The 27,895-nt window shown below is 43.9% G+C and overlaps 1 protein-coding gene and 1 long non-coding RNA gene across 6 annotated transcripts in view; one reads left to right on the top strand and one right to left on the bottom strand.

The window, feature by feature from the left end:
• Window positions 1-204: 204 nt before the first annotated feature.
• The window catches only part of BLM (BLM RecQ like helicase), an 88,771-nt gene continuing 61,080 nt past the window's right edge, over window positions 205-27,895 (bottom strand). For 4 of the 5 annotated variants that reach the window (XM_078078852.1, XM_036095661.2, XM_078078853.1 and 1 more), the window contains 8 exons: window positions 23,071-23,266; window positions 20,323-20,513; window positions 16,479-16,626; window positions 9,424-9,623; window positions 8,763-8,955; window positions 5,903-6,025; window positions 3,657-3,855; window positions 205-577 (listed from right to left, as the gene is read on the bottom strand). In XM_078078852.1, the coding sequence (XP_077934978.1) occupies window positions 400-577; window positions 3,657-3,855; window positions 5,903-6,025; window positions 8,763-8,955; window positions 9,424-9,623; window positions 16,479-16,626; window positions 20,323-20,513; window positions 23,071-23,266 (1,428 nt within the window). In that variant the 3' untranslated portion in view covers window positions 205-399. Of the gene's footprint in view, window positions 578-3,656; window positions 3,856-5,902; window positions 6,026-8,762; window positions 8,956-9,423; window positions 9,624-16,478; window positions 16,627-20,322; window positions 20,514-23,070; window positions 23,267-27,895 lie in introns of those variants that run through there. The other variant, XM_078078854.1, reaches the window with a different exon arrangement.
• On the top strand, window positions 24,185-27,441 carry LOC144382836 (uncharacterized). The gene is made up of 3 exons (XR_013450252.1): window positions 24,185-24,393; window positions 25,798-25,852; window positions 27,271-27,441. It is a non-coding gene; the product is annotated as an uncharacterized LOC144382836 (long non-coding RNA).

The following is a 27,895-nucleotide window of genomic DNA, read 5'->3' as shown; positions in this document are numbered from 1 at the left end:
GAGATATTTTTCTCTGTTTCCTCTGTCATTTGTCTTTTAATTTTGTTTATGTCACCTTCTGCGGAGTTTTACAGTTTCACAATGTCCCAAGCATGTCTCTTCCTGCGGCTTCTGTGTTTCATGTCGTGCTTAGAATTTCTGTCGCTGAGATGATTCAACTGCTGCTTCAGTCGTTCTGAGAAATGACGGCCACAAGGCTTGCAGTGGTAGCAAATCATGCTTATTCAAAAGAAAACGTTTATTTTAAAAATAAGAACTGTCACCCCAAGCATTTATTTAAATATTAATAGTTATGTGTAAAAATTATAAATGGTATAACAAAACTAACAGCTTTATATTCACAGATGGTGAGATGCTGACAAACAAGAAATAAGATCTATGTACATTGAGATTTGGTTGTTATGAAAATGCATATGAAGGCTTAAGAAACGGTCTATTTATAGGCTTTGGTGGAGCCATAATCCCCAATTTTCTAGTGGCTCCTGCTGCTGCTTGAGAACCATGCACAGAGGAATGGGGTCCAAATATGTTGGAGGATTTACTTTTAGAAGATGTCTTTCTGCACACGGTGAACCCCCTAAAAGGTGACAAAGAAAAGAGAATTAAAATGTTAAATAAAATCAGAAGTGAAGTTGATCTCAGCCTGAGCAGAGCTCTGTAATCAGTCTGCGATTTTCCTTGCTCTTCCGCGTCTCTGTGCACTTCCTGCCTATAAATCCCCTGGAAGTTTCCTTTACAATTCAAGGAATAAAGGACTGCTGCCCTTCTCGCAATTCTGTCCTCAACTTGTCTTCTTAAAATGGCAAGGACTGTTTCTTAATTTTGGGACTTGAGACGAACCCCCTGTGCCTGCTCCCCACCCACACCATTCACGTCTGATGATCAAAACCCTCCCTCTGGACAACAGAGCCCAGATCCACAGTGCTCAATCTATTCTGCCCAAGGAAGGGAGAATACCTTGATTTAAGGTCCCAGATGCCCGGACAATAGACACAGTGGAGTTACAGTGCTTGCCCAGCTCAGAAAAAGGTAGCTTTGTGGCTGAGTGGAGCTGGGGTCCTGCTTTCAGCCTAGTGGGGCGGCAGCAGAGCACAGGGGGGAGCCTCCTCCGGGTCAGCGGTCCCAGCGCCGGGAGGGCAGCAGATGCGGCCCCCCGGGGAGGCACCTGGGTCTGGCACCTTGTCAGGGTCGCCAGCAGCTCGCTCCCTTGCCCACTCTCCTCTCCTACTAGCTGCCTTTAAAACCAGGCAAGAAGCCCCGCCACAGCCTATTACAAAGTCCTGCCAGCAGCTCCCCCCCGCCCCCCTCCCCACCTGAAGATACCAGCTCTTTTCTCCCTGCTAATGAAACGAAAGAAAAGAACCACAGGGCTAGCATTTTACAAGGATAACGGGAGAAGCCTTTCCAAACTGCTTGGGTTATTCCCCATGGCTTGTAACCAGGCTGAGTCCATGCCCAGAGTTAAATCGGTAACATCAGGGCCTGCAAGTGGCCTCCCATCTCTGAATGTAGAGGCCGGGGTCTCAGGACCCATCTGTACTTAAGGCATTCTGCTGGGGGGGGGGGCGGGGAGAAGTGCTTTTTTCAACATTTTTAAACTCTTGCTTGAGGGCAGTTTTACTGCAGAACTGGCAAAGATCTGCTGCACCCGGCAGAGAAGCAGCCTTAAATTTCCCTACGCTGATTTCCTGCTGAGAAATTAAGCCCTGAGCGAAAACCTGCTGTTTATGTTGATTTACAGAACGAATCTGCCAACAGCGGTCTCTGGCGCCCGGGCCATCCATTTCACGCCCACTCTGAGAGGCCAGAACACAACTGGTTCATTGTGTGTTCTTCGGAAGATGTAAAGCTCGGAAGGTAGAGCGGGGAGTTAAGGTCTCTGGCACAGAGCCACCGTCTTCCGGGTCTGCCTCTCAGCCAGGTGAGCAGCCTGGAAGCGGTGGGAAACGGTCACAGTGGTTCAGCGGCAACAAGGGGAATGAAGCACGTGCACAAAGAGGCTGCTACCGAGGGTCAAAAAAAGTTACAAAACTCCCTGGTTTTGGCCAGAAGGGATTAGAAGAGAATCCCATGGTAAACACGTAGGTTAATTAACAACTAGCATTCAAATCGGTACTGGCTTTTTGAGAAGTGTGAGTTTTACTACTTCCTAGATTAGGTTCGAACCCACAGGGCGAAGTGCTTCACTCTTACAAACAGAAGTTGGAAAAACTGCAAAGGGAGCCAAGGGCAATGAGCACTGAAATATGGCGTGCTCTGTTCGAACAAGAAAGAATGGGAAGATCACAGTCATGTGTAAGGGATCTCTCCACGGGCAATGTGCAGAAATGAAAGCACTCTGGGTGGGCGTGGGTGAGTCAGAGGCCGGTCCTACTTGGGAAATTGAGACCCGGCTGGGAAAAGCCTCACACAAGACTTTCCCAGGCCAGGTCTCAGCTTCCTCATCATAAACCCCGGGGGGGCTGGACCAGAGGCCTTTTAAATTCTCCTTCTACTCCCTGAGCTCCTGAGGAAATGAGTATTTCCCAAAACAGAGGAATAAATGAGGAAAATAAGAAAATGTCGCCACTGAAGAACATCTGCTGGTCACTTGCGCACGAAAAACCACAGAACTAAACTAACATTTACTAATGCCTTTAATTTCTGTACCCTGGCAGAGGGATTAGCACATACAAGATGTTTGTATATGGACTTAACAAGAAAATGACAATTTGGTAACATTTGCCTTCCTTTCTCTTTCCCCACTCAATTTTTTTTTTTTTATTACCCAGCAGGAAAAGAGGTAGAAAAACTGCAAAAGAAAAACACAACAGCTTGCAAAAGTTTACTGAGGACTTGCTTTCTTTTTCCTGTAAGCATTTCTGTTAGGTTATGCAGTTACTTGGGGGGCCACATTCTCCAGGCTGACGGGATGGTCCCGATCCTGCCAGACCTTGCTCACCTACAAGGCAAGGGCAGTGCAATTATGAAGACATAAGAACACTGCACAGATCATCGGCCAGGACCTGACAGGGCGTTGGTCCCCGCTGGTGTGCAGGGAGCGCCCTAAAGGTGCCGCTTCCCAGCCCCGGGGCCAGGAAAATGTGGGAGGGGGAGGTGGAAGACATTCCCGCAGCCCCTGGAGGCCTGGCTTAACTGACCTTTAGGTTTCCTCTTCTCTGCTACCCTGCACAGGTTGGGAGGTCGGTTCTCCCAGGTCTTAAGGAAGGGCAGGGAGTGAGCAGGGCCTGGGGGCAAAGGCCCGGAGACGCCACACCAATGAGAGCAGTGTAGCACGTACTGATGGAATCATAAAAGCAACGGGGAAACAAAACCCTTTGTTTACTCAGCTAGTATAGGATTTACAGCATTTTAGGTGGAAAAGTCCCTTAAGAAGAGAAATTATAAAGAAAAAAAATTTTTTTTCCAAAGGTAACGTCAAAGCTGGAGACATTTTGGCAAAGTAGACAACTTGAATGATAACTTAGGAGTAGAGATTTTAAAAATCTGAAACAAATGTTTCTGTTTTGGATTCAGTCTTAATCATCACTCCATTCACTAGAGAGGCAACATTTAACAATGGCTCATTTTAATAAACGCTGAAGCCGAGCCGCTGCGCTTTTGTACTCTCCTCCCTGAGGCACCCGCCGCCTCGCAGCCCGTGGGGCAGCACCTACCCTTTGGTCTTGGAGCCACCAAAGCTGGTTTTCCTCCTCTTAGGCCTTTGGGAGGCTGACATTCTCTTCCGCTTTCTTTCGTTTTTGGTTTTATTTGCAAAGTAGTGAGAAGATACGGGTGTTTCCTCATTGAACTCCTCGGCGGCGCTTCTGGTGCCTCTGCGGCTGCCCGGGCTTCCCCGTGGGGAACCGTCCTCAGCTACAAATGGACAATGCAGACGTTTGTCCCTGACGCTGTGACAGCCCAGGAGCTGTGAATGTCCACGTGGAGGAACACCAGCAGGGGTGCAGCTGGGCTGATACCCAGCTGCTTTCCTGGGGGCCTCCTGCCACACGGGTTCAACAATTCCACAAGAATGGAAGATTTCTTTTATGTCAGAGCCCCAGAGTCCTCAACGGAAATTTACTTTTAACGTAAGGAGATCAGAATTTGTTAAAGAAACTGGTGAGATATATATAAAGTAAGCTTTATGCCCAATGTGGGGCTCGAACTCACAACCCTGAGGCCAAGAGTCACACGTTCCACTGCCTGAGCCAGCCAGGTGCCCCAGAAACTTGCGAAACTCCTTAACTTAACTGGAGACATCAGGTGTCTGCTGCACACGCTGTGTCCCTGTTAGCGCCTGGGCAGTAATCCTGCTAAGCTCTTTGAAGAGTATAAAGTGCCATATAAAAGACAACTTTATTTATCATTTAACACATGCTGTAAAAAAAAAGCCCAATATAAGAGAAACAGAACAAACTATGCTCTGTACCTCATGTTTGAGCAACAGTTACGTAGTGCCAGAAAACCCTAGACCCTATCATACTCTTCAAAGACAAAAAACGCTTCTTTGTTATGGTTGTGAACATTTCACATACCATGCAGGAAACGGGTCGGGATGAAAGCACCAGTTTGCAAAGAAGGTGGTAACTTCCATGAGTATTGGCATCCTAAGGCACCTAAAAAGCATGAAACCTCCTTGTGGGTCCACAGGGGTCCCGGCTCCATTCTCGAAGGAAGGTATTTCGGGGCTGGTCTGGCTCCCCCTCGGGCTACGCTACTGCCCGACCGGAAGGGCCCTAATCCATGGGACTCCGCGTCCGCCCAACGGTTCACACGGGGAGGCAGTGCGGCTCTGGCGAAGCTGTCATCCCGTCATCCCGTCATCCTAGCTGTGGGGCTTGGCAATAAAAAGGCTATGAAATGGGGTGTTGTGAGGACTGAATGATACAAAACAGGCCAAGCTCTTGGCACGGCGTCTGTCCCTCAGTAAGTGGGAGCGATCATCACCACACTGTGGGCTGTTTCCACAGAGCAGCCTGTCTAATGTGGGCAAAAATCCCCTTCCAAACAAGTTACTACACTAAACAAATGTTAAGTTCCTACCAATATTCAAAGCAAGGCTCTTAATGGAATAATTACCACACAGAGGAATTTATAAAAACCCCACTTTTCAGCATTTTGTTAATGGGTAAAAAACGGAGGAGGAGGGACAGAACTTGAAAGAAATGCTCACTCATTCCTCATTCTGCTTACCTTTTCCATCAGCCTTGGGAAGAAACCCCCGCTGTTTGTTACAGAAACAGGAGAAACATTGAACTTGGCTTGTCTACTGGCCATATGCGGGAGGAGGGCATGGGACCTCGCATCTCCTACAAGATCTGTCTCGATCTTCTCACAGTTAATGCTGTCTATAGCTCAGTGAGGAGGTTGACAATGAGGGGCTACATGACGTGCCCACCGTAACCCTTGGGATTGTCTGCTAACGATGAGCTCCCTTGGGCAGATTCTTTCTGATAACCATGATTATCTAGCATTCCAATTGTACATTCATTTTCCCAAAACATTTAAACTCCGCTCTTAAATTTTATCTTTAGACATGCTTGTCAGATAACATGTTCCTCCTGCAGATAAGGAAACCAAGCACAAAGAGGTTATTTGTGGTCTGCCAAGGATAGCAGAGTAGAGATGGGAGTCCTTGGGCACTTGCCTTAACAGAATTGGAACTCCTGGGCCCAAAGGTCCTTCTCTGGGTCCTACCAGCAGGTCCAGTCACGGGTGTTCCCCCGGGGGGCCTAAGCGCCAGTGTCCTCTAAGAGGTGCCTAGCACAGCACTGGGACTGCTCTGCACTTGAATGTCAGTGTGACAAGGTGGAGGAAGCATTAATACAACCCAGAAACCACAAAATTCTAATCCAGTGAGATGCATTGCTTAACATTCAAACAGGCTTTTAGAAAACACAGAGTTAGCTGTATACCGAACCTGGCAATGTCCACCCAGAGTATTTCTGCAATACTGGAATCACTTCTGCACCATATTTTTCCAGTTTGTCTTCAGTAACACCATCAATTTGAAGCAAAACCTCAGGATCAGAAGATAAAGATTCTGTGCATGGGCATAAAATTAGGAATTTAAATTACCACCCATAGAAAACCCACTGAATTCACACTCATTCACTCATTCAACACATGCCTGTGAAGTGCCAACTCACTGCAGGGCACCAGGCACACGGGCCAATTTTCTAAAAAGCAGTGAGAGCCAACAGAGGCAGCCGACAGGCCCGGAGGAAGGAGCCCCTCGAGCAATTCCAGCAGCAGAGGTGTGTAAGTCAGGGCAGGGGCGGCAGACAGTGAAGGGCACCGGGGGAAACTGGAGGCGGGTACCTGTGCTACGCGCCTCAGAGTTTAACCAGACTTTGCTCTCGCCCGCTGTTCTCACAACAAAGACTTGTCTAGCTGCCACACTGATGCTCCCTGTTTTTGGAGAACGCCCACATTTGTATTTCCCAGCTCCGACTGCTCCCCGGCACTCCAGACATGGATATCATCTCTTCCATAAGGCCGTAACTGAGTTCTTCCTCCACCCCCAACCCAGCCTGGTGCTTCCTCCAGTCTCTCTGCATGGGAGCAGCGGGGGGAAGCAAGTATTCGGACTTGAGCAAGTGGGCCATTAAGAGTCCTCTGCATACAGATGGCCCATCAGTCTTGTAGCTAGACAAGCCTGTCATTTTAAAGATCACTCTGGCTGCCGCATGGAAAACGAATTATCAGGGAGAGAGGAAACTGGGAGCCTGGTGGGAGCCCCTGCAGGAGCAGGCAAAGATGCTGTGAACTAACAACTCGGTACTGGATTCGGTTGGGAGAGAGATCTGGACACATTTCAGAGGCCGGGTCTGGCTCTGGGGAGTGAGGAAGTGATAATTCCTACTATTTGAGCAAAGAAAGGGCTGATCTCAAATCTGTGATTTTCACATCATTTCTATGTTTAGAGGAAAAGGAACAGACCTGTGGGACAGACCAGCAGGTTTAGGGAGGGTTAACGGAAGATGAAGTTGGACAGGCAAGCAGAAATCTGTCCCTCTTCGAAAAAGCTGTTGGAGTTTTAGCGGACTCTGTGGGAGATTAAAAATGGGTCTCCTGTTCGTATCTGGAGTTAGAGACCAGGTAGGGAACTCACTAATAGCCTAGAAACAAAATGCTGCATTTCCTCGATTTGAAGACACACCCTTTTCCACGCTGTGCCGTTCCTGAGGTCAGCATGCATCTGACAGGGGCTGCTGGCCAAACGGCCGCCGCCACCCGTGTGCGTGAGGCCTCGTCCCGGCCGCCACACGAAATGTCCGCCAGAAGAGACTGCGAGAGCGCTGGAAAGGTGACCGTGATGCAGAAAAGCTCAGGGTCATGGGGAACGGATTTGGCACGAATAAAGCCGATGTCTGCCTTTGAGGAAAAGGCCATAAATTCCCTAACTTCTTGCGAGCCACAACCAAGTGCTTATGGGACCCGAAAAGGACGCCGGCAGCCGATGGAGCAGCATTACGTTTGCATCCCTGAGAGATGTGCGGCCTCCCGCCGACGCCTTCTGGCATCATCGGGGAACACGCCACCATCACATCAGAGCGGCTGGCGTGGGATTTGGTTAAAATGCCGGGGAGAAGACTGGAGTGTGCTAGAAAGGCTGTGTCGCTAGCGTTCTCAATGACACGAGGGAAAGACACGGACAGCCGAGTCCAAAAATGATTCCCAAGAGTCGGGCTTTGGATATGAATTTCTCTAAGCACCTAAATCAACTTGCTTTGATTTTATGCGATTTTCATATATGCACAGAGTTATATAAAATAAAAATCTGTATTTAAATAGGTCAGGAACAATTCTTTCCATAAAAGCACTGTGTCACTGTTTAATTAGCATAATTTTTTCTTTCTTAATAGTCCACAAAATAGCAGTGTCTGAAAACAGCATCTCAGAGTTGATGAGACGCCGTGATGACCTAGGGTGGTAGGAATGGGAATGGAAGAGAGGAGGTGTGCATCATGAGATTTTATGAAGGAAGAATGTAGAAGGTAACATGTACACTAATCAGTCAGCTATGTGAAGGACTTATTTTATTTTCCAGGTGCTTTCCTACTAGGATTCTGGGTTGAGCTGTCAGAAGCTATGGAAATAACTCAGGTCAGCAGGTATTTCTTAACTCAAGATAAGCAGTGTGCTAGATCTGGGTTCAAAGAAGCATGAAACATAATGTCTTTTCATAAGGAACGTAACTCCTCCTTGCAAAGACATTTGTACTTAACATAGCCAAACATCATAAAGCAGGCAGAAAATGAAGACAAAATCTCTGAGTGACGGGTGGTATTAGAGATTACAATTATCCAAATCCTAACATCCGGCATTAGAGGGAGAAGTTTAAATTAAAATTATGCTGTGTGTCCGAATAACACAGTACTGTATGTATCTTATTATTATTTTTAAAAGATTTTATTCATTTGTCAGAGAGAGAGAGAGAGAAAGCACAAGCTGGGGGAGTGGCAAGCAGAGGGAGAAGCAGGCTCCCCACTGAGCAGGGAGCCTGATGCCGGACTCGATCCCAGGACCCTGGGATCATGACCTGAGCTGAAGACAGACGCTTAACGACTGAGCCACCCAGGCGTCCCACTGTATACATCTTAAAGACCATATTTCATCTCAAGTTTAAGTTGTTTCTTTGAGCTCTCAATTTAGAGATTAAATAAAAATAATGAAAATAAACTGAGCTAGATCTATGCATCTAAAAAGTTCCTTAGCAAGATTAACTTTTGGCTTATTAATTCATGCCACGTAACAGAAGATTCACCCATACCTACCTGCAAGCTTCTTGAGAGTGACAGTATTAAAAATATTAAAGTAGTGAACACCAAAAACTTTTCCCAGAGATTTGCAGACTTCTGTCAGTTCTCCAAGACACTTCTTCACCACCTCTTCCCTCTGAGATATCTTTGCCACTAACGCTTTCTGTTTTTTCACACTGGTGGAATTTTCCGTTTCCATAAAGTCTACCTTTGAGAGAGAGAAAGTGATCACAGGAGTGGGTACGCACGCACTTGTATCCAAATACAGGCTTCATTTAATTCTTAATTGCATTTGTGTGCCCCCTTTTTTTTTTTTTTTTGTATTTCTGTTATGCTAAGTAGCTATAGCAAGCCCTTAGGAATAGGGGCTGTGCATTCCTCATTTTTACATCTCCAGTGCCTGGCACAGAACGGCTTCTTGATAAATGTTTACCTAATGAATGTATGATGATTCAGAGATCGGACGACCCGACTGAATTTACTTTGGCAGGTGCTACATTACTTGGGTTCGATTTTAAGCTCTCTTTCCAGATTAAGAGGAACCGAGTACGTTCATGTAGGACAATATATATAAATTCAGTATCCATAAGCTTTGGAGAAGACCCTCTAATTTGCAGTAATATATTTTTGCCCACTTACTGTAAGATAATTAAAATAAACATTTAGAACATCATACCTTTAAATGCCCATTTAGTACAGTTTGGGCTTTATTTCCCAGCATTACATAGGCAATCGGCTGGTCATTGGCGTTGATATATAAGTCTTCATCCAAAATCTTGTCAAGTATCAGTTTTTTAAAAAGTCTTTCGGCATTGTGTCGTGAGTAAGTAGAGCCCTTTCCAAATATCCCCGACTGAATTTTTGCGCTCTTACTCCCTGGCAAGAAGGCCCAAGGAGTTAGATTAGTAAATGTAGGTACGTCAGAAGCCTCTAGTAGGAGAGGCTGAAAAAGTCATTTATGGACAGGTCTGGATAAATGGGGTAGATAATCTGTTCCACAGGAAAACCCACAGCACAAGTAGACACCCATTTCCATAAAATGAGAATATTTGAGTAGAACTCTAAAGTTTCTATGGTTCTATGTACTTTTCCTCATCTTTTTATAACATGCATTGACCAAAACCAGCAGCAAAATAAGGCTATCATTTTACGATGGTGCACTTACAACTTATAAAATTACATTAGAGCAAAGAAATCAAAGAGAGAGTTTACATAAACTTTAAGCACTTCATATCACTGTGCTATAGTAGGATAACTGTGCATTACTGATCTAGTTACAAAAAAATTTGGACAACCATTTTCACAAATACTATGTCTGGTCCTATACTGAAAGCACTACTCGTGTGCAGTCCAGTTACTGAAGCCCATACTTTTTGTGACCCTCACAGAGGAAGCCTTTATAGACTGTTAAGACAAAAACACATCACTCCAGGAGACTGCGTCCTTTCCTCCTCCTCCTACTGGCTGAGAGCACCACACTGGGCTGGATCTTTGCTCTCATATCCAATCTGCTGTAATTATTAATGTCTTCATTGTAAACACAACTTTATTATAGCAATCTACTTAAGAAGGCTTGTGATGCTGATTATAATCAGAATTAACAGTTACTCTGTAAAGCTTTAGTTCTATTTTAAGAGTTCCAAATAATTACGTTAGTGTAAATGTCAGATGGCTTCTGGTCATATATGCCTCATGATTCAAGTTTTCCTTCCTTTAGTGGTTTGTATCCCTAAAACATCACATTACAGGACTAGCCCTAGTACTAGGGATAACTAAGCAAGCTGGAAAAATAAATAAACTTAAATTAAGTAAGGGGGGGACTGGTTTGAGTTCGAGCCCCACACTGTTTGTAGAGATTACTAAAAAAATAAAATAAACTTAAAAAAATAAAGCTGAACCACAATTTTCTTAAAAACATGAAAGAGCTAATGAGAAACTGGGTATGTCAGACAAATGCTTGATTTAGTAATCTTTCTAGGAAACTACATGAAAGGTGCAATCAGAGATGCAGTTGAAGGTATATTTAAAAGGCCATTTATCACATCATTATGTATAATAGAAAAATATGTCCTTAAATAAGACTACTTAAATACATCTCATCAATATGATAAAATATAAATTATTAAAAATTACTTTAGAATAAAAAAATTAAGAAATGCTTATATCTTGTTATATAGAAATGATATAAACTATATGTACAATATGATAAATATGTGATTGTGAACAAATACATCTTAAAATATTAGCATTTCTTTCTGGAGTTACTTGTATTTTCTACACACTGCAATGTGGAATGATCACGTATCACTCTTATAATACATTATTTTATCTGCAACCCCTCGTTCCTCCTGACTCCCGAAAGAAGTCCAAACTCAAAGGCAAAAATCCAGAAAGGGGGGCACCTGAGTGGCTCAGTCAGTTAAATGTCTGACTTCAGCTCAGGTAATGATCTCAGCGTCCTGGGGAGTCCTGGGATCCAGCCCCACATCAGGCTCTGCGCTTAGCAGGGAGTCTGTTTCTCCCTCTCCCTCTGCCTCTCCCCCTGCTTATGCTGTCTCTCTCTCCCAAATAAATACTATCTCAAAAAAAAAAAAAAGGAAGGACGCCCTGGGTGGCTCAATCCCTTAAGTGTCTGCCTTTGGCTCAGGTCATGATCCCAGGGCCCTGGGATCGAGCCCCACATCAGGCTCCTTGCGCAGCGGGGAGCCTGCTTCTTCTCCCTCTGCCCCTCTCCCTGCTCGTGCTCTCTCTCTCTCTCTAATAAATAAAATTCTCCCCCTGCCCTCTGCCCCTCCCCCTGCTCATGCTCTCTCTAATAAATAAAATCTTAAAAAAAAAAAAAGAAAAAGAAAAAAGAATCCAGAACGGGAAGACCAGCACTAAAAGTTGCTTTTGTCCGGAGGAAAGAGCAGATCCAGAAGGTATAGTTGAGGAACTGAGTAAACCACATTCCTACACCAATCTAGGTTATTAATGTTTTAAAAAATAAATGCACCTATTAATTGCTTTATCTATTTTTTAAATTAAAGTAAGGTATGTACATGGGAAAAATAAAATATAGTACAGAAAGGTTTAGGATGAAAAGCAACATTCCTCTGTCCCATCCTTCCCTCCTCCCATCCTCCCCTCTTCTGGAAAGCAATCATGTTTTAGTATTATTTTTTTTCATTTTAATTTTTAGTAATCTCTACTCCCAATGTGGGGCTTGAATTCATGACTCTGAGATCAAGAGTTGTGCTCTTCCTGGGGCACCTGGGTGGCTCAGTCAGTTAAGTGTCCGACTTTGGCTCAGGTCATGATCCCAGGGTCCTGGGATCGAGCCCGCATCGGGCTCCTTGCTCAGTGGGGAGCCTGCTTCTCCCTCTGCCTGCCGCTCCCCCTGCTTGTGCTCTCTCTTCTCTGTCAAATAAATAAAATAAATCCTCAAAAGAAAAAAATACATATATTATATATATAAAAGAGTTGTGCTCTTCCTACTGAGCCATTTGGGCGCCCCAAGGCAGTAATTTTTTTTTTTTTTTAAGATTTTATTTATTGAGAGAGAGAGAGCACACTCAGCGCACACACAGGGCACAGACGAGGGTGTGGGGAGGGGCAGAGAGGGAGGGAGAGGAAGAAGGAAAGACTCCCAAGCCGACTCACGAGCCCATCTCAGGACCGAGATCATGACCTGAATGGAAGCCAAGAGTCGGATGCCTGACCGACTGCGCCAGCCGGGCACCCCGGTCCTGTTTTAAATAGCTTTTGTTCTCAGCTCTTCTGCTGGCCACCTCCACAAGGAACCTACACCCTTGCCGTCATCCACTAGCCAGAGCTACTGCCCGACATTTACCTACTGACCCCCCAACTACGTAAGATGAGGCTTCATCTCATTTGGACTACTCCCTATACTTTGCCTTGCCCCAAATTTGGCTAGTTATATAATATTGTTTAATCTATTGATTATTTTAACTTTATTTTTATTTTATTTTTTTAGATTTTATTTATTTGACAGAGAGAGAGAGAAAGAGCGAGCGAGAGAGAGAGAGCGAACACAAGCAGGGGAAGCGGCAGGCAGAGGGAGAGGGAGAAGCAGGCTCCCTGCTGAACAAGGAGCCTGACACAGGGCTCGATCCTAGGACCCTGGGATCATGACCTAAGCCAAAGGCAGACACTCCACCCAGGTGCCCCTATTTTGTAACTTTAGACAGAACTTCTGGTTACTCTACCTTTTACATAGGAGGTTATGAGCACCCCAAGTCTTTTATTTATTGTACTTTTATTTTTACATCATCAAGATTAACACCTCCTGTCCTGTTCTCTAAACATATTTCAGTCTATACGTTGACTCTAACTGTTGCAGCTCGTTAGCAGTGTTTATGACAAGTTTCCTTCCCTACTTAGAAGGTCCTGACTCCCGTGCAACCCTCAGGAGAATGTCTAGTGCACCCAGACAACTGGATTGCTTTTTGTACATCTTATCAATTACTCAAAATCCTGTAACAATTTCCTTTGTTTTACATTTGACCTTGGCTCTCTTTGTATAATCTTTCCCATGTAATTTCTACATGTCTTTCTCCTTCTGTTGAGAATTAACATTTACATTCTTTACTGCCATCAAAAAAGATCATTTCTTATTCCTTCTCACAATGCTTGGGACCTATTTTTCTTGACTTTGTTACAATTTGCACAGACTGCTTACTACACCGTGGATCCGGGCTTTCTTTTCCCTGGACCGATGGGTCAGCTCCCCTGTTGTAGTATCAGAATGAGTGCACTCACTTTTTTTGCCTTCTAGCCTCTAGGGTTGCTGATATTAATCACCAGTTTGGGTTTGGTTTCTTTCTTTCCAAAGTTTTCAGGATTATCTCTGAAGGGGTCCAGAATATGCCACTGTGGCATAAAAATTATTTTGAGCAGGCTTTTGAGTTCCTGAAACCTCTTATCGGCAAAAAAGCAGAGACCCCCCCCCCAAAAAAACTCAACTGTCATAAATTCTCTCCCTGGGAGCAACCAAAGAAGACTAATTCTTATCATTGGAGATGAGAAGTCTCCATACCACTCCTAAACACTGTCACAAAACTATTCTATCTCCCTCTCATCTATTCTCTTAAGGGCCCACTTATCTTTCCAAAAAATCATTTGTTTTTCCATAAGTGTTCTTCTCCCCCTCCCTTTCCGCTATTAAGATGGTATATAAGCCCCAATTTTAATTGGCCCTTTGAGTCACATTTTGATGAAATCTGTCTTTTGTCAGTTTAATTCACAGGCTCCCAACCACTAAATCTAACAGGATGGAGGAAAAGTTTTTCCTCTCCAACATCAATTTATTCTTGGTATTCTCAAATCTCATGAAGCGTCTCCTTTGGCATTCAGTGAACATTTTAATCTGAAGGCTTTTTTCTCTTTCACTCAGGGAAATTTTCTTGTATCACTGATTTGATAACTCCCTATATCAAAAATTTTGTCAGATTTCACATCTCTTAAGAATTGATCTATATTTTTTCTCTCATATTTTCCATATATCTTTTTGCTCAGGTCTCAGAAAATTTTCTTGACTTTATCTTTCAACATTTCCACTAAATTTACTTTGTCAATCATTTAAAATTTTTAACAGCTCTTGGAACGCCTGGTTGGCTCAGTTGGAGGAGGCTGCGACTCTTGATCTTGGGGTTGTGAGTTTGAGCCCCATGTTGGATGTAGAGATTACTTAAAAATAAAATATTAAAAAATAAATTTAATTTTTTAATTTTTTATTTTTTTAAACATTTTTTTTTTAAGTTTTATTTATTTGTCAGAGAGAGAGAGAGAGAGAGAGCACAAGCCGAGAGGGAGAAGCAGCCTCCCCGCTGAGCAGGGAGCCTGATGTGGGACTCGATCCCAGGACCCTGGGATCATGACCTGAGCTGAAGGCAGACGCTTAACTGACTAAGCCACCCAGGTGTCCCAAATAATAAATAAAATTTTTAACAGCTCTTTCTCACTCTTTGTTTCTTTTCCATAACATTCTATTATTACTTAAGTCTTTGTGAAGATTCTAAATTAGGAGTTTCTCCTCCATTCTCCCTAAAGCTACTGTTTCTTTTCTAAATTCTCTCTCTCCTCAGGGTCAAAAACTTACTTGGTTTCTCTGATTGCCTAGTTGTATTTACCTTCAGGGATCAGGTTAAACTTTTGAGGTGGATTTCCTCTGTTATTAAAAAAAAAAAAAATTTTTTTTTAAAGATTTTATTTACTTATTTGAGAGAGAAGCGTGAGCGCCTGGCGGGAGGGGCAGAGGGAGAGAGAATCTCAAGCAGACTCCCCACTGAGTGTGGAGCCCGATAAAGGGCTTGATCTCACGACCCTGAGTTCATAACCTGAGCCGAAACCCAAGAGTCAGATGCTTAACTGATTGAGCCACTCAGGCGCTCTTCCTCTGTTATTTTGTATCTATTTCCCCTCAAATTCCTCCCCTGAATGGGAATATCCAGGTTTGCTTTCGGGTAAGTGGGTGGGCTGGGTGGTCCCCAAATGCCACTTAGGCGCTCTGGCCCCTAACTCAGCTGCCTTTCTATTCCTTAGGCCATTTATTTCTGTTCTAGAATCAATTCCAGGCTGGCATTTGCTGCAGTTCTTTCCCCCCTATTTCTGGCTCCTCTGCTTTCACTCCCACCCCCTTGGACCCATAGACTCAGTCTGAGGCCTCCTGATCAGTGGAGTTCTGCCTGGTCCATAGTCCCCCCTCTTCTATGACACTTGCCTCTACATTCATGTTGCAGGTGGCTTACTGTTATTTCATTCCACATGTCACCATGCTTCTATCCATTTCCTAAAAGATTTAAAAAATCTTGAATCTGATGATGGTCTCTCTCTGGTTCTCTATGCCCTAATGAATTGAATCCCCATTTTATTTCCTATTATTTTAGTAGGGTCTCAAACAAACAAACAAAAAGAAGACATACTTTTACCCAGGCTGCCATCCGGAACTGGAAGTCACTCAACAGGTAATTCTCCAAGCAAGTTATACTCCACTAATTCAGATGAAATTGTATATGCTATAATAACTTCTGTGTATTTATTTATTATTATTACTATTATATTTATTACCATATAGTTGACATACAGTATTTTATCAGTTTCAGGTGTACAACATAGCGATTCAACAATTCTCTACATTACACTATGCTCAGCATGATAGGTGTAGGCCCGTTATTACAATGTCATTGACGACATTTCCTATCCTGTACTTCTCATTCCCATGACGTATTCATTTTATAACTGGAAGTTTGTACCTCTTAATCCCCTTCACCCATTTTGCCCTATTATTTGCTCTTCTGAATGTGAAAACCTCACCTTAGTAACATATAAATTCTATATAAATAATTGGTATAATTCAATAAAGTTGATTTTCTTTCATTACTCGAAAAAGTTTTATTCTGAAATCTTTAATTTCTACAAGACAGACAAGAGAGATTTTTTCTATGTACTTGTGATGAATTCTTTAGATGTTCAATTTTATTTTTAAAAATATTTATTTATTTATTTGAGAGAGAGACAGAGTGTGTGCCTACACGAGCGAGCACACAGAGGGAGAGGGAGAGGTAGAAGCAGGCTCCCTGCTGAGCAGGGAGCCCAATGCGGGACTCGATCCCAGGGCCCTGGGATCATGACCTGAGCCAAAGGCAGACGCTTAACCAACTGAGCCACCCAGGCGCCCCTAGATGTTCAATTTTAATTGCTATAACTCAAACAATAAAAAAGATAACTTACCCAAGAAAATGTCGACCAGCATATTCATAGTAAATCTCCCAGAAGGACCTATATGGTTTTTATTTCTTGTTCCTTGCGATGAACTATGTTCTTGAACAAATCTGACAATATTTTTTACATCATCAGTCACATCTCTTGTCTTATAATCCTATGGGTAAAAAGAGATTACCTTCTGCTGTAATTAAGATGATACTTAGATCACTAGGGTTTCACACTGTGGTAGTCTCATAACAAACCATTTCCACACCAAAACCAAGATCCAAACCCAAATTTCAAATGTTCTTTCTTTTCTAAGCTCTTACATTAAGCTTGTGTCTAGAACATTAGCACTCTACGACGTCTATGTTATTACTGGGTTACAGACATACCTCTCAGCATGCTGTGGGTAGGAGTATCCTTTGCTCCTTTTCAAACCCTTATACCCTCTAGAACAGTGCTCTGTCACTTGGATGGTGATTTCTGGGATCAAAAACACTGTCCAACCATGCAAATCTGTGAGTTCTGATCGCTTTTGGGGCTTTGGTGTCATAGTCAACCCTTTTAATGATCTCCCGTCAGTTCCCTTTCTCCATCTCCTCACTGGTCTCCAAACTCGGCCTACTTTTTAAAGCCCCCATTACTGTATGGTCTGTCTGCTTTCATCCATCCTAGATCTCCAAACTAGCCATACTAACCAGCCATTGTTCTCAACAGCAGCATCATGCTTCTGGCCTCTGTCTATGCAGGCTCCTCACCTTCTAACCTTTGTTCCTCTGCCGCAATCTCACAACCTCAAGACAAACAGGTTTCTTGTCTTATTCTAACAGTTAGTAGTGATTCTGAGGCTCTATCTAGAACCATCACGAAACAGTGCTCTGTCATTCTCTCCAACACCATTCCTGCCTTAATTCTTGGTGACTCAGCAGACAGATGATCCTCCCATCTTGGCCTCTGGCATCTTGAGCTCCTCTGCCCCACTGACCCCGTCTTCCACATATGCCCGCCGCTCACTCCCTTGGTCACACCTCCGACCTTGGCCTCACTAAAACCAGCAACCCCTTCATTCTCTGACAGCCACCTCGTGCCATCTAGTATATTCTGATTCCAACAGCCCACTGAGCCTGACTATCCACTCACTCCCATCCTCGGATGCTCCCCTAACTCAGCTTAAATTCCATAGCCCCTCATTACAGTACTACCTCTCATGCACCTTCAGCTCCTTTGCCCTCAGGTCAATTCATCCCATTCGTTGTTTGACGATACACACTAGATCCAACTCTTCACCATTCTGTGCCTAAACCTCGGTAGCTGACCTTGGCTGGAGAAACACATGCAACCATGTGGAAAGTCTGCACTTTCAACACATGGCCACAAACCTCAAGTGGACCCTTCACGCGGCCAGGTAATCATCACACATCCTTGGTGTCCCACTCCTCTGTTCTAGAACAGGAGTCAGCACACTATGGCCCGTGAGCTGGGCGCCTGTTTCCGTACATCAAATTTACTGGAACACGGCCATGGAAAATCGATGTATTTATTGTTTATGTCTGCTCTTGGGCTAAAAGAGCAGAGTTGAGTACTTGTGACAGAGCCTGTGATTCTAAGGCCCACAAAGCCTAACGTACGCACTCTGGCCCTTTAAGATAAAGTTCGCTGACCCTTGTCCTAGATGACGAGACTACTTCACTTTCTCCTTTCTCTTCAATCCCCTCTCTTATCCTGACTGTCAGCTGACAACCTGGCCTGCTACTTCACTGAGAAAACTGAAGCAACCACAAGAGAGCTTTCACAAACTTCCCTCACAACATCGGTCACCAGCAAATGCCCCACACGGTCTTCTCCCTCCTCCTGCTCTTACAGATGAAATCTCCCGGTTCCTGCCTGAAGCCAATCTCTGGACTTGCACACTAGATCCCCCTCCCCCTCCCCACCTATTCAAGGACATTGCTTCAGTGGTTCTCCCCTTTCCTTACACATCAGCTTTTCATCCTATGCAGGTATGTTCCTATCAGCCCAGACAGATGTTACTTCTGTCTTTTCCTGACTCCACTTCCCTGCCAGTTGCTGTTTCATTTCTCTGATCATCCTTGAAGCAAAACTTGAAAGAGTTCTCTGTATTCATCGCCTCCAGGTTTGCCCCACTCTGTGGAAACTGTCAAACAAATCGAGCCACGTCTTCTCAGTCCCTTCCTGCCTGGCTTAGCGGAAGCACTCCCTCCTCCCTGGGACGCTTTCTGTACGGATTTGTGCTTTTCCTCTTACCTTGCTAATTCTCTTTCTTGGTCTCCTTCTCTAGTCCCTCCTCTTCTCCTTAAACTCTGAATGTCCCAGGACTCGGTGGTTTGGTTTTCTTCTCTTTGGTCTAACCTTATACCCCTGAAGATTTCATCTGCTCTTGTGGCTCTGAATACCATCTGTACACCAACCACTCCCAAACTGGTAGGTACCACAAGCCTCTTTTCAGAAATTCTGAATCTAACAGATACATCTAATTCAAAACACCCCAAACCGAGCCGATCTGCCCTGCCAAATGGCCGTCCCCAGGCATTTTGGCTGAGGGTCAGTCACACCACCCCTCCAGCTGCGGCTCTGGCCCGTCATCTCTCTCCCCCCGACTGACTCTTAGCCCTGCTCAGCTACACGCGCTCCCTTTGCTATCCCTCATATGCACGGGCATGCCCCCCACACCTGGGGGCCAAGAATGCCCATGTCTAGGGAGCTGCTCAGCTAACTCCCTTTTCAGGTGTCCCCTGCTCAGGCTGGCTGCATCTCTGTGATAAGACTTCCCTGGGCCACCGCACCTGATCCTGCAGCTTGCATCCCACCCACTACTCCTGGCTCCCACACCGCTGAGCTTCACGGACCCTTACGCTGTCCGTACTCAGCCTCCCTCGGCCACGATGTAAGCCCCACAAGGGCAGGGATCTTTTTATTTTGCTCCGTGATGCATCTCCATCTCCTAGAACAGTGCGGGCCACACCGCAGGCATTCAAGTCTTTGTTAAACAAGAACTGATACTGATTGGTAAGTCTGCAGGGCAGGCCGTGGGGGGTGCACATGGCCCTGAATCTGCAGACCCCGCCCTCTGCGCTGGCTAGTGCAGCAGATCTTTGTGACTGCTTATCACGCAGCATCATTACAATCATGTGAATACGTGTATGTCTGCCCCCCTCCCGTCTATGAACTGGCCCGTAACAGGCTCGTTTGTGAGTCCCCGGCACCTTGCACAGCCGTTTCAAATAACGTATCAAATGTGAAAATGCTCTGTAAACCGTAAAGTACGGAGACATTAAAACACAGAATTACCAGGAAAGGTAAAATTAAGTACCTAATGATTGAATTTAACAACTTCTCACGGTTATTTTTAGGACAGATGATAGCAAATTCATCTAGAAGCTATTGCCATTAATTCTTTACAGTTTCTAAATAACCAATTTATAGTATAATGTAATTGACCTGATTCAAACACACAGTACACCAGTTATTATAACTCTTCAGAATGAGAACTTCAAATATATATTGGGATTGAATCTAAATATTCTACCTGCCCATGTTGATCTTTTTGGATATTTACAGATTAATGATATTTCTAAAATATCCTATAGTACACACATATAACTTCAATATTTTAGATAGGTCCACGATATTTTTTTATAGGCTTCTAATTCGAAATCTATTCCACAGAATTACTATTAAATGTTTCTATTCCAAATTACTATGGGGAGGAAGCCATCTTTCCCTGGTTCAATCCCTGAGGGCCCATTTATGGTAACCTTTGTTATCTTGTATCTTGTATCTAACTTCGCTAAATTAAAGTGTTGGCAATTTCCTGAATTACAAGGAATTTAAAACTTTCTTATTTTACCTTTGTTTTACAGCAATTATCACAAGAAACATCTGGGTATTTCTTACAAAAATCAGGATTAAATCCATTTTCACCAAAGTAAGCCAAAAGCTGTATTCTCCTGCATTCTGTTATATTTTCACAGTAATGCACCATACTATACAAATTATTGAAGTGAGTCTCTCTGGTATGATGGTTTCCATCTTTTTCCGCTAAAAGAGGTAAAGAACAAAGTAAAAATACTTATTAGAGTAGGAAAACAGAAGAAAATATCACAGAAATATTTGTAATAGATTCATATAACTTTAAATATTAAATGAAATAAAATTACTAATAGCACTATAGATCAGTATGACATCATTCTTTATATCATGACCAACCTTGTACTTATGTTTATCCCTCAAATTTTTAGTTTTATAGGAATAAATGAGTAGCTGAAAAAAACTTTCAAATCTGCATGATTCCCGATGATGAAGATCTGAATCAAATTTGCTGTATTTATCAGACAAGCATGTCCTTAGCTGGACGTTCGAAGTCAGCAGAGCAGGCAATTACGGCAGTGGGCCAGGCGCCTCCCTGGGTATCTGGGGTCCAAGTAGTTAAGCCAGTGGTCCCAAAGCCACGTGCCAAGGAGCCCTGGGGTGCTGCAGTGAACTCACGGGGGTGTTGGCAGGGTATTTTAAATTTAAGGGAAACACAGCAATATTTGAACACCACCCAAACTGCCAGTCTGAGGACATGGTGCGCTACACTCCTTCCAATGCCATCGCTGTGAAACCGAACTTTCGGCAGTTGTGGTAAATACAAGTACCTCCAGAAAATCCATGTGAAACAGGAAATAAGGGCGGCAGTATCTAATCCAATTTCAAGGTTTGAGAATCACATGCACATACTTTCCGTTTGTAAGCAACTGAGGTTAGTTAAGAATGAAAATAAAATGGTTTTTTCTAGTTTATGACTATTCTTTTTTTCAAAATGTTGCTAAGCAATTAAAACTTAAATGCTTATTGAATTACTTAGACCTAACTTAATATAGGTTCTGTTAAAAACACAAACGGTCACACTAAGTTTAAAAGTCTCATTTTTATTTTTTTAAAAAGATTTTATTTATTTATTTGAGGGAGAGAGAGAAAGAGAGAGAGAGAGCACAAGAGGGGGGAGGGTCTGAGGGAGAAGCAGACTCCCCGCTGAGCAATGAGCCGGATGCGGGGCTCGATCCCAGGACCCTGGGATCATGACCTGAGCCGAAGGCAGACGCTTAACTGAGCCACCCAGGCGTCCTCACTGAGAATCATCTCGATAGAGTGCAAGGGACGTGGACTTTGGGGGCTGGATAGACTTGGGCCCCATCAGGGCTCTGCCACCTCCTGGCTCCACATCTGCCGTGCTCCTGTGTGAAATGAGAGTAACAGCAGCACCTGGAGGCCTGCTGTGACGAAGGGATACAATAAGCACTAAGACAGCACATGCAGCAGGTACTAAGCAACGTCACCTGTCAGTCCTGCCACCACCGTACTCCCCCCCGCCCCCCACTCCTACCACTGCTGCTGCCCATCCCTGCTCTCTTGGAGGCAAGTTACAAAACCTTAATGAAGTTCCCTTTTACCATGGGATGAACTCTACCTCAAAAGCTAGGGATTATGGGTACAAAAGATGACCCGATATTTGGCACAGTGCCTGGTAAGTGTCATATCCCATGTGTAGTATCTCTGGCAGGATCCATTCAAAAGTGGTCTCAAAATAGCAAATTTATTTAGGAAATGTATTTAACTATCACAACTTAGTAGAACAGTGGGCAAAAGGCATAATAAGATTCTAAAATACGTATTCACTTTGACCTGGCAAGTCTAAGTCTGGAAATTTATCCTATATAGACAATTGTCCAAATGCCCAAAGATACCTGCAAAAGGTGCTCAATACTGCACTGCTGATAACCACGAGAAACAATAAACAATCTAGGCATGTATTCCAAGAGGACTGGTTAAACAGACATGGAGGGCGCCCGGGTGGCTCAGTCGGTTGAGCGTCTGCCTTCGGCTCAGGTCATGATCCCAGGGTCCTGGGATCGGGTCCCGCATCAGGCTCCTTGCTCAGCGGGAGGCCTGCTTCTCCCTCTGCCTGCCGCTCCCCCTGCTTGTGCTCTCTCTCTCTCTGACAAGTATATAAAATCTTTTATTAAAAAAATAAATAAACAGACATGGAATTCTATGTAGTTGAACTACATGTATCAATTGGAGTCATAATTCCATCCTAGTGTAGACTGAAAACAAACTATATGTACGTAACAAAGGCATATAATATAATCCCAAGCACAAATGGCAAAATATATGCACATGGCAGGGGTAATCACCAAATACAAGATACTGCTTCTCTCTGATGGGGGAGTGGAGGGCTGAGGTAGGAGAGGGATATATGGGGGGTTTTATCTCTTAACCTGGTGGTATGTGAGGGTTCGTTATTTTTCCCATTCTACCTTTCTGCATGTTTGAAATATGTGTTACACGCAAGGACGCATGCAGAGGTTGGATCTGGAAGGATACACAGGAAGCCGACAGCTGGAGTTATTTCCTAGGCCAGGACTGTGTGCAAGGCACGGTCTGGACATCTCCTGCCGTGTACATGTCTGTATACACACGTCCGTATCATTTGAGTTTTACATGACAAGCATGTAATATTTTTATAACCATTTAAAGAAAGCTGGAGCAAAAGCACCACAATGGTAGGAGCAGACTCTATCAGGAGACTGAAGAGGACAGGGGCTTAGCTTACTTAGTATGAGCCTCTTCAGTCGGGTCACATCATGATAGGTATAGAAGAGCAGGCAGTGCGATATTTCCCCATCTCTCCCAGCTCTGCCGGACTCCTGGTAGTAGCCCTCCACAGACTTAGGGAGAGACGCGTGGATCACAAACCGCACGTCGGGTTTGTCAATCCCCATTCCGAATGCTATTGTTGCACAGATAACCTGATGGAAGAGCAAAAGCCGCTTAGGCTCATAATAGACAGAAAGGAACATTTTAGTAACAGGCGCCTCTAAAAGCTCTACCCTCTATTTTACTTTAAAGCGCACTCTACATAGCAATCTAATATCTTAACTTGGTCCCATTATTTAGCACGACTAATGTGAGGTCTTACTATTGATAACCTGCAATCCTTTGAAGACCCGAGAAGGTAAGGAGGAGCTCGCGGCGGCAGGCACTTTCTTGTGTTATTTGGTATCATGGAAGGGGCCAGAATCAAGAGCCGTGACGTCTTGGTGGGCGGCCACCGCCTGCTCTCTTCCATTTCTGATACGTGAGGGGCACTGTCCACACGGCCATGACATCCAGCGCCAGGGTCAGGAACGAGGGTTCCCAGGGCTTGAGCTCCCAGAGGTCACCTCTGCCGGTTTCTCTGATGCTCCGGGAGCAGTGCATATTCTCACCTGCCCCCGCGCTTACCGTCTGTGCTCCCAGTGGGAGCAGCTGATGGATCACACACCAGCTCCTCTTCCCCAACAGCTGATTTCAAAGTAAAAAATTGTGAAATTTTCATTGGAACTCACGTGGGTGAAAGTCTGAGAGGTGCTTATACTAGGAAAAAAGACTGGAGACTGTGGATCTTGGCCTATGCAAATTACTTAGGACAAGCAAGGTGACAGTTAAATTTCAGGAGCTTCATAAATCCGCTTTTAGTAAAAAAAAAAAAAAATCATTTTCAAGAATGTCCATTTCCGTTGCAAACGTAGGACTTATTAACCCAGACAAAAACATTACATCTCCAGGCAAGATTATATTATACAAATAAAGCTGCAAGACTTTTTTTTTAGCTCTCAAGAAAATAAATAGCAGCTGCAAGAACAGTATTTCAAAAGCAACGGAACTACCTGGCAGCCACACTGAGGCTGAGGACGTGGTCTCGGTGACTGAGCACCAGGGCGAGCAAGTGCAGGCGGTGGAGAAATGGCCAGTGAACGGGCGTGCTCGGCAGTGCTGGGGGCGGCTGTGGCCTGAGCTACAGGCCAGTCAGCGCTCCAAATTTAGGGCACTTTGATCGAAGGAAGTGTCCTTGGAAAAGAGAAAGTCTACTGGAGCCTCTAGTGGTGGAGAGCAGGTGAGAGGCGGCGCAGGGAGGTGTGGCAGCCCGCAGCCGTCCAAGAAGCGGGGGTGTGGGTGCGGCTCCCCAGGTCGGGTGGGCCTTGGCCGCGAGGCAGCGTGCGGGCTCCCAGTGAGGCAAGCCCAAAGCCAGCTCCCCCTTGAGAGCCTTTACTTCTTGTCACTGGGAAAACTGGCTTAGTCGAGCTGTTACTTCCTTATTTCTGTGCTGCTTTTGAAACTTCAGACTATAATCATCTCTTTGTGAAGAAAAACAATGAAGTTTTATTCTATCTTACAAATCTAACAAGATCAAGGTTGTCCAGTGACTGTGTAATTATATCTTGATTGTGAGGATTAGTCTGAAAACAGAAACAAAAACTCACCCATTTTCTTGAACTATATTTTTGATCAAAGTGTTTTATATACATATATACAGGTATGTATATTTTGCATTGATATTGTAGAATGTTTATACTATACAAAAAGATTTAAAGAACTTGAAAAGAATTAGCTTTTTTCTTTTTTTCTCATCTATTTTTCTATTCATTTTCTTTTTAACTTTTTTTTAAAGATGTACTTATTTATTTGAGAGAAAGCTAGAGAGAGCAGTGGGGAGGGACAGAGGGTGAAAGAGTCTCAAGCCGACTCTGCACTGAATGCAGAGCCCAATGTGGGGCTTAATCCCAAGACCCCAAGATCACGACCTGAGCCGAAACCAAGAGTCAGACGCTTAACTGACTGCGCCACCCAGGTGCCTCTCAATTTTCTTTTTTATGGTTGAGATTTCACACATTTAGGTTCTATTTGTCCCTATGTTTCTCCATCATTGACATCTGAACATTTTCATATCATTATGAAATTCTTCATAAACCATTTTCAATGCCAGGAACGCACTATAATGTACCCAGTCACTCTCTCAGGACATTTAAGCTACTTAATATTAAAAATAATACTATCAGGGCGCCTGGGTGGCTCAGTTGGTTAAGCGACTGCCTTCGGCTCAGGTCATGATCCCGGAGTCCTGGGATCGAGCCCCGCATCGGGCTCCGGCTCAGCGGGAAGCCTGCTTCTCCCTCCGACCCTCTCCCCTCTCATGCTGTTTCTCTCTCTCTCTCTCATTCTCTCTCAAATAAATAAATAAATAAAATCTTAAAAAAAACATAATACTATCATACAGTCAATGATATTGTAATAACTTTGTACGGTGGTAAGTGGTTGGTACAATTACTGTGGCATTTCGTAATGTACAGTATTGTTGAATCACTATATTGTACACCTGAAAGTAATATAATACTGTATACATCAGCTATACTTCAATTAAAAAAAAAAACCAAAAACCCATAAACAAACACTGATGTAAATTCCACACGTGCGTTTCAGATCTGAGGCTCCTGTAACAGTCTGCCATCTTCTTTTCCAGAAAGGCTCTCAGGAACATTGCAGGAAATCGCCTCTTATAGCACCGTCCCCAACAGGTAATAAAAGTTTGCTGATACAGAGGTGAAAATGGTCTCTCACTGTTTTAAGTTTGGATTCCTTTAATAATTAGCAAAGTTGCACTTTGAAAAACAATTCTACTTAGCCTTTTGTGGCTCCTTTTCGATGTCTCTTGATAGCCTGGGGTAATTTACTATTTGAGACTCATGTTTTTCTCACCAAAGTTTTGGGATGTTTTATTTGCAGAAGACATTATTTCCCTAGTTGTTTCTTATTTGCTATTGCCTTTAATTTTGTTCATCGATATAGAAGTGTTTAGTTATTTAGATTTTTAATCATTTCTAGCAATTACTTCCTTTCGAGCTCTTTTTAAGCTTGGGTTCTCTTCCAGCCAGAGTTCATACATTTAAAAATACCAATACTTCTGGGGCGCCTGGGTGGCTCAGTCGTTAAGCACCTGCCTTCGGCTCAGGTCATGATCCCGGGGTCCTGGGATCGAGCCCCGCATCGGGCTCCCTGCTCAGGGGGAAGCCTGCTTCTCCCTCTCCCACTCCCCCTGCTTGTATTCCCTCTTTCACTGTCTCTATCAAATAAATAAAATCTAAAAAACAAAACAAAAAACAATACTTTTATTTACCTGTAATTAATTTTGATAAGAGGATCCAAAACGATTCCCCCCAGCAGGTAAGTGGTACCACTGGCTGGATCATCCTCCTTTCTTCATTCTTTTTCTTTAAAGATTTTATTTATTTATTTGACAGAGAGACACAGCGAGAGAGGGAACACAAGCAGGGGGAGTGGGAGTGGGAGAGGGAGAAGCAGGCCTCCCACTGAGCAGGAGCCCGATGCGGGGCTCGATCCCAGGACCCTGGGATCATGACCTGAGCTGAAGGCAGACGCTTAACGACTGAGCCACCCAGCGCCCCTCCTCATTACTTTTCAATGCATCCTTGCCACATATTGTTTTTACATGTTTTCCTTTTTCTTTTTTAAGATTTATTTATTTTTTTCGGAGTGGGGGGAGAGAGAGGGAGGGAGGGAGGATCTCAAGCAGACTCTGCCCTGAGCACGGAGCCCTATGCGGGGCTTGATCTCACGATCTAGAAACCAAGATTTGGATGCTCAACTGACTGTAGCACCCAGGCACCCCGTTTTACACGTTTTCCTTCCTAATTCTGGATTTCTGTGTCACTGAACTGTCTGCAATGTACTGCAAAAGCCAGTGTTCATGTGTTTTCATTTTCTTGCCAAATTCTTTCAGTTATTTTAACTTGAATATTCTTCCAGGCAAACTTTAGAAAAAGTTTATCAAAGAAAAAAAAACCTACTAGAATTTTGCTTATTCAATATACAAATTAGGGAAGACTGGCATCTGTCATTACTTGAGTGAAGATAAGCTGGTGATGCATTTCTGGACTTGACATATCTGAAAGTGCCTTCCTATTGTGCCCAACAGCTGTGACAATGAGCTGGCTGTGAAATCCTTCAGTCCCAAGCTTCCCTCCTGTGATTCAAGACAGTGTGTTCCTGCTTTTGTTATTTAGTGAGACAGTCTCAGGCCTGCCTGCTTTTTGTAGAGCATCCTACCTCTGTATCTTCGTGAGTATAATTTCTTTTAGCTCTTTGCAAATCAAACAAAGTGGTGAACTTTGTCTACATGTAAGTTTTCCCCCAGAGACTCTGAGATAATGCTTTTAAATTTGTTAAATATTTGTTATGTATTCATTTAGAACACATCTGACTACTTTAGCTACTTCAGCCACCTTCATTTCTTCCTTGGATACAATGATTATTCTCAGGCTGACATTTTCAAGTTCTTCACCACCTGACTGATGCAGATGTCTGCACCGAGTGGAACCATTTATGTCTTGATAGTGATTCTACTTGTTTTTTTGCCTTTTGTGCATTTTCTTATCTAGATAAACTGCATTTTTATTTGTGCCTTCATCTCAGCCTGTGATCTTCTTATGGCAAAGTACTTCTAGTTCATATACGCGAAGCATTCTGACACCTTTCCAAGGACACTAGGCTAATATCCTCTAAGATTTTCTCCTGTTTTCTGTTACAAAATAATTTTGAGA

Source organism: Halichoerus grypus, chromosome 8, assembly GCF_964656455.1.
Source record: "Halichoerus grypus chromosome 8, mHalGry1.hap1.1, whole genome shotgun sequence".
Classification (NCBI taxonomy): Eukaryota; Metazoa; Chordata; class Mammalia; order Carnivora; family Phocidae; genus Halichoerus; species Halichoerus grypus.
The sequence above is the reverse complement of the archived record's forward strand: the minus strand, read 5'-3'. Positions and strand labels throughout refer to the sequence as shown.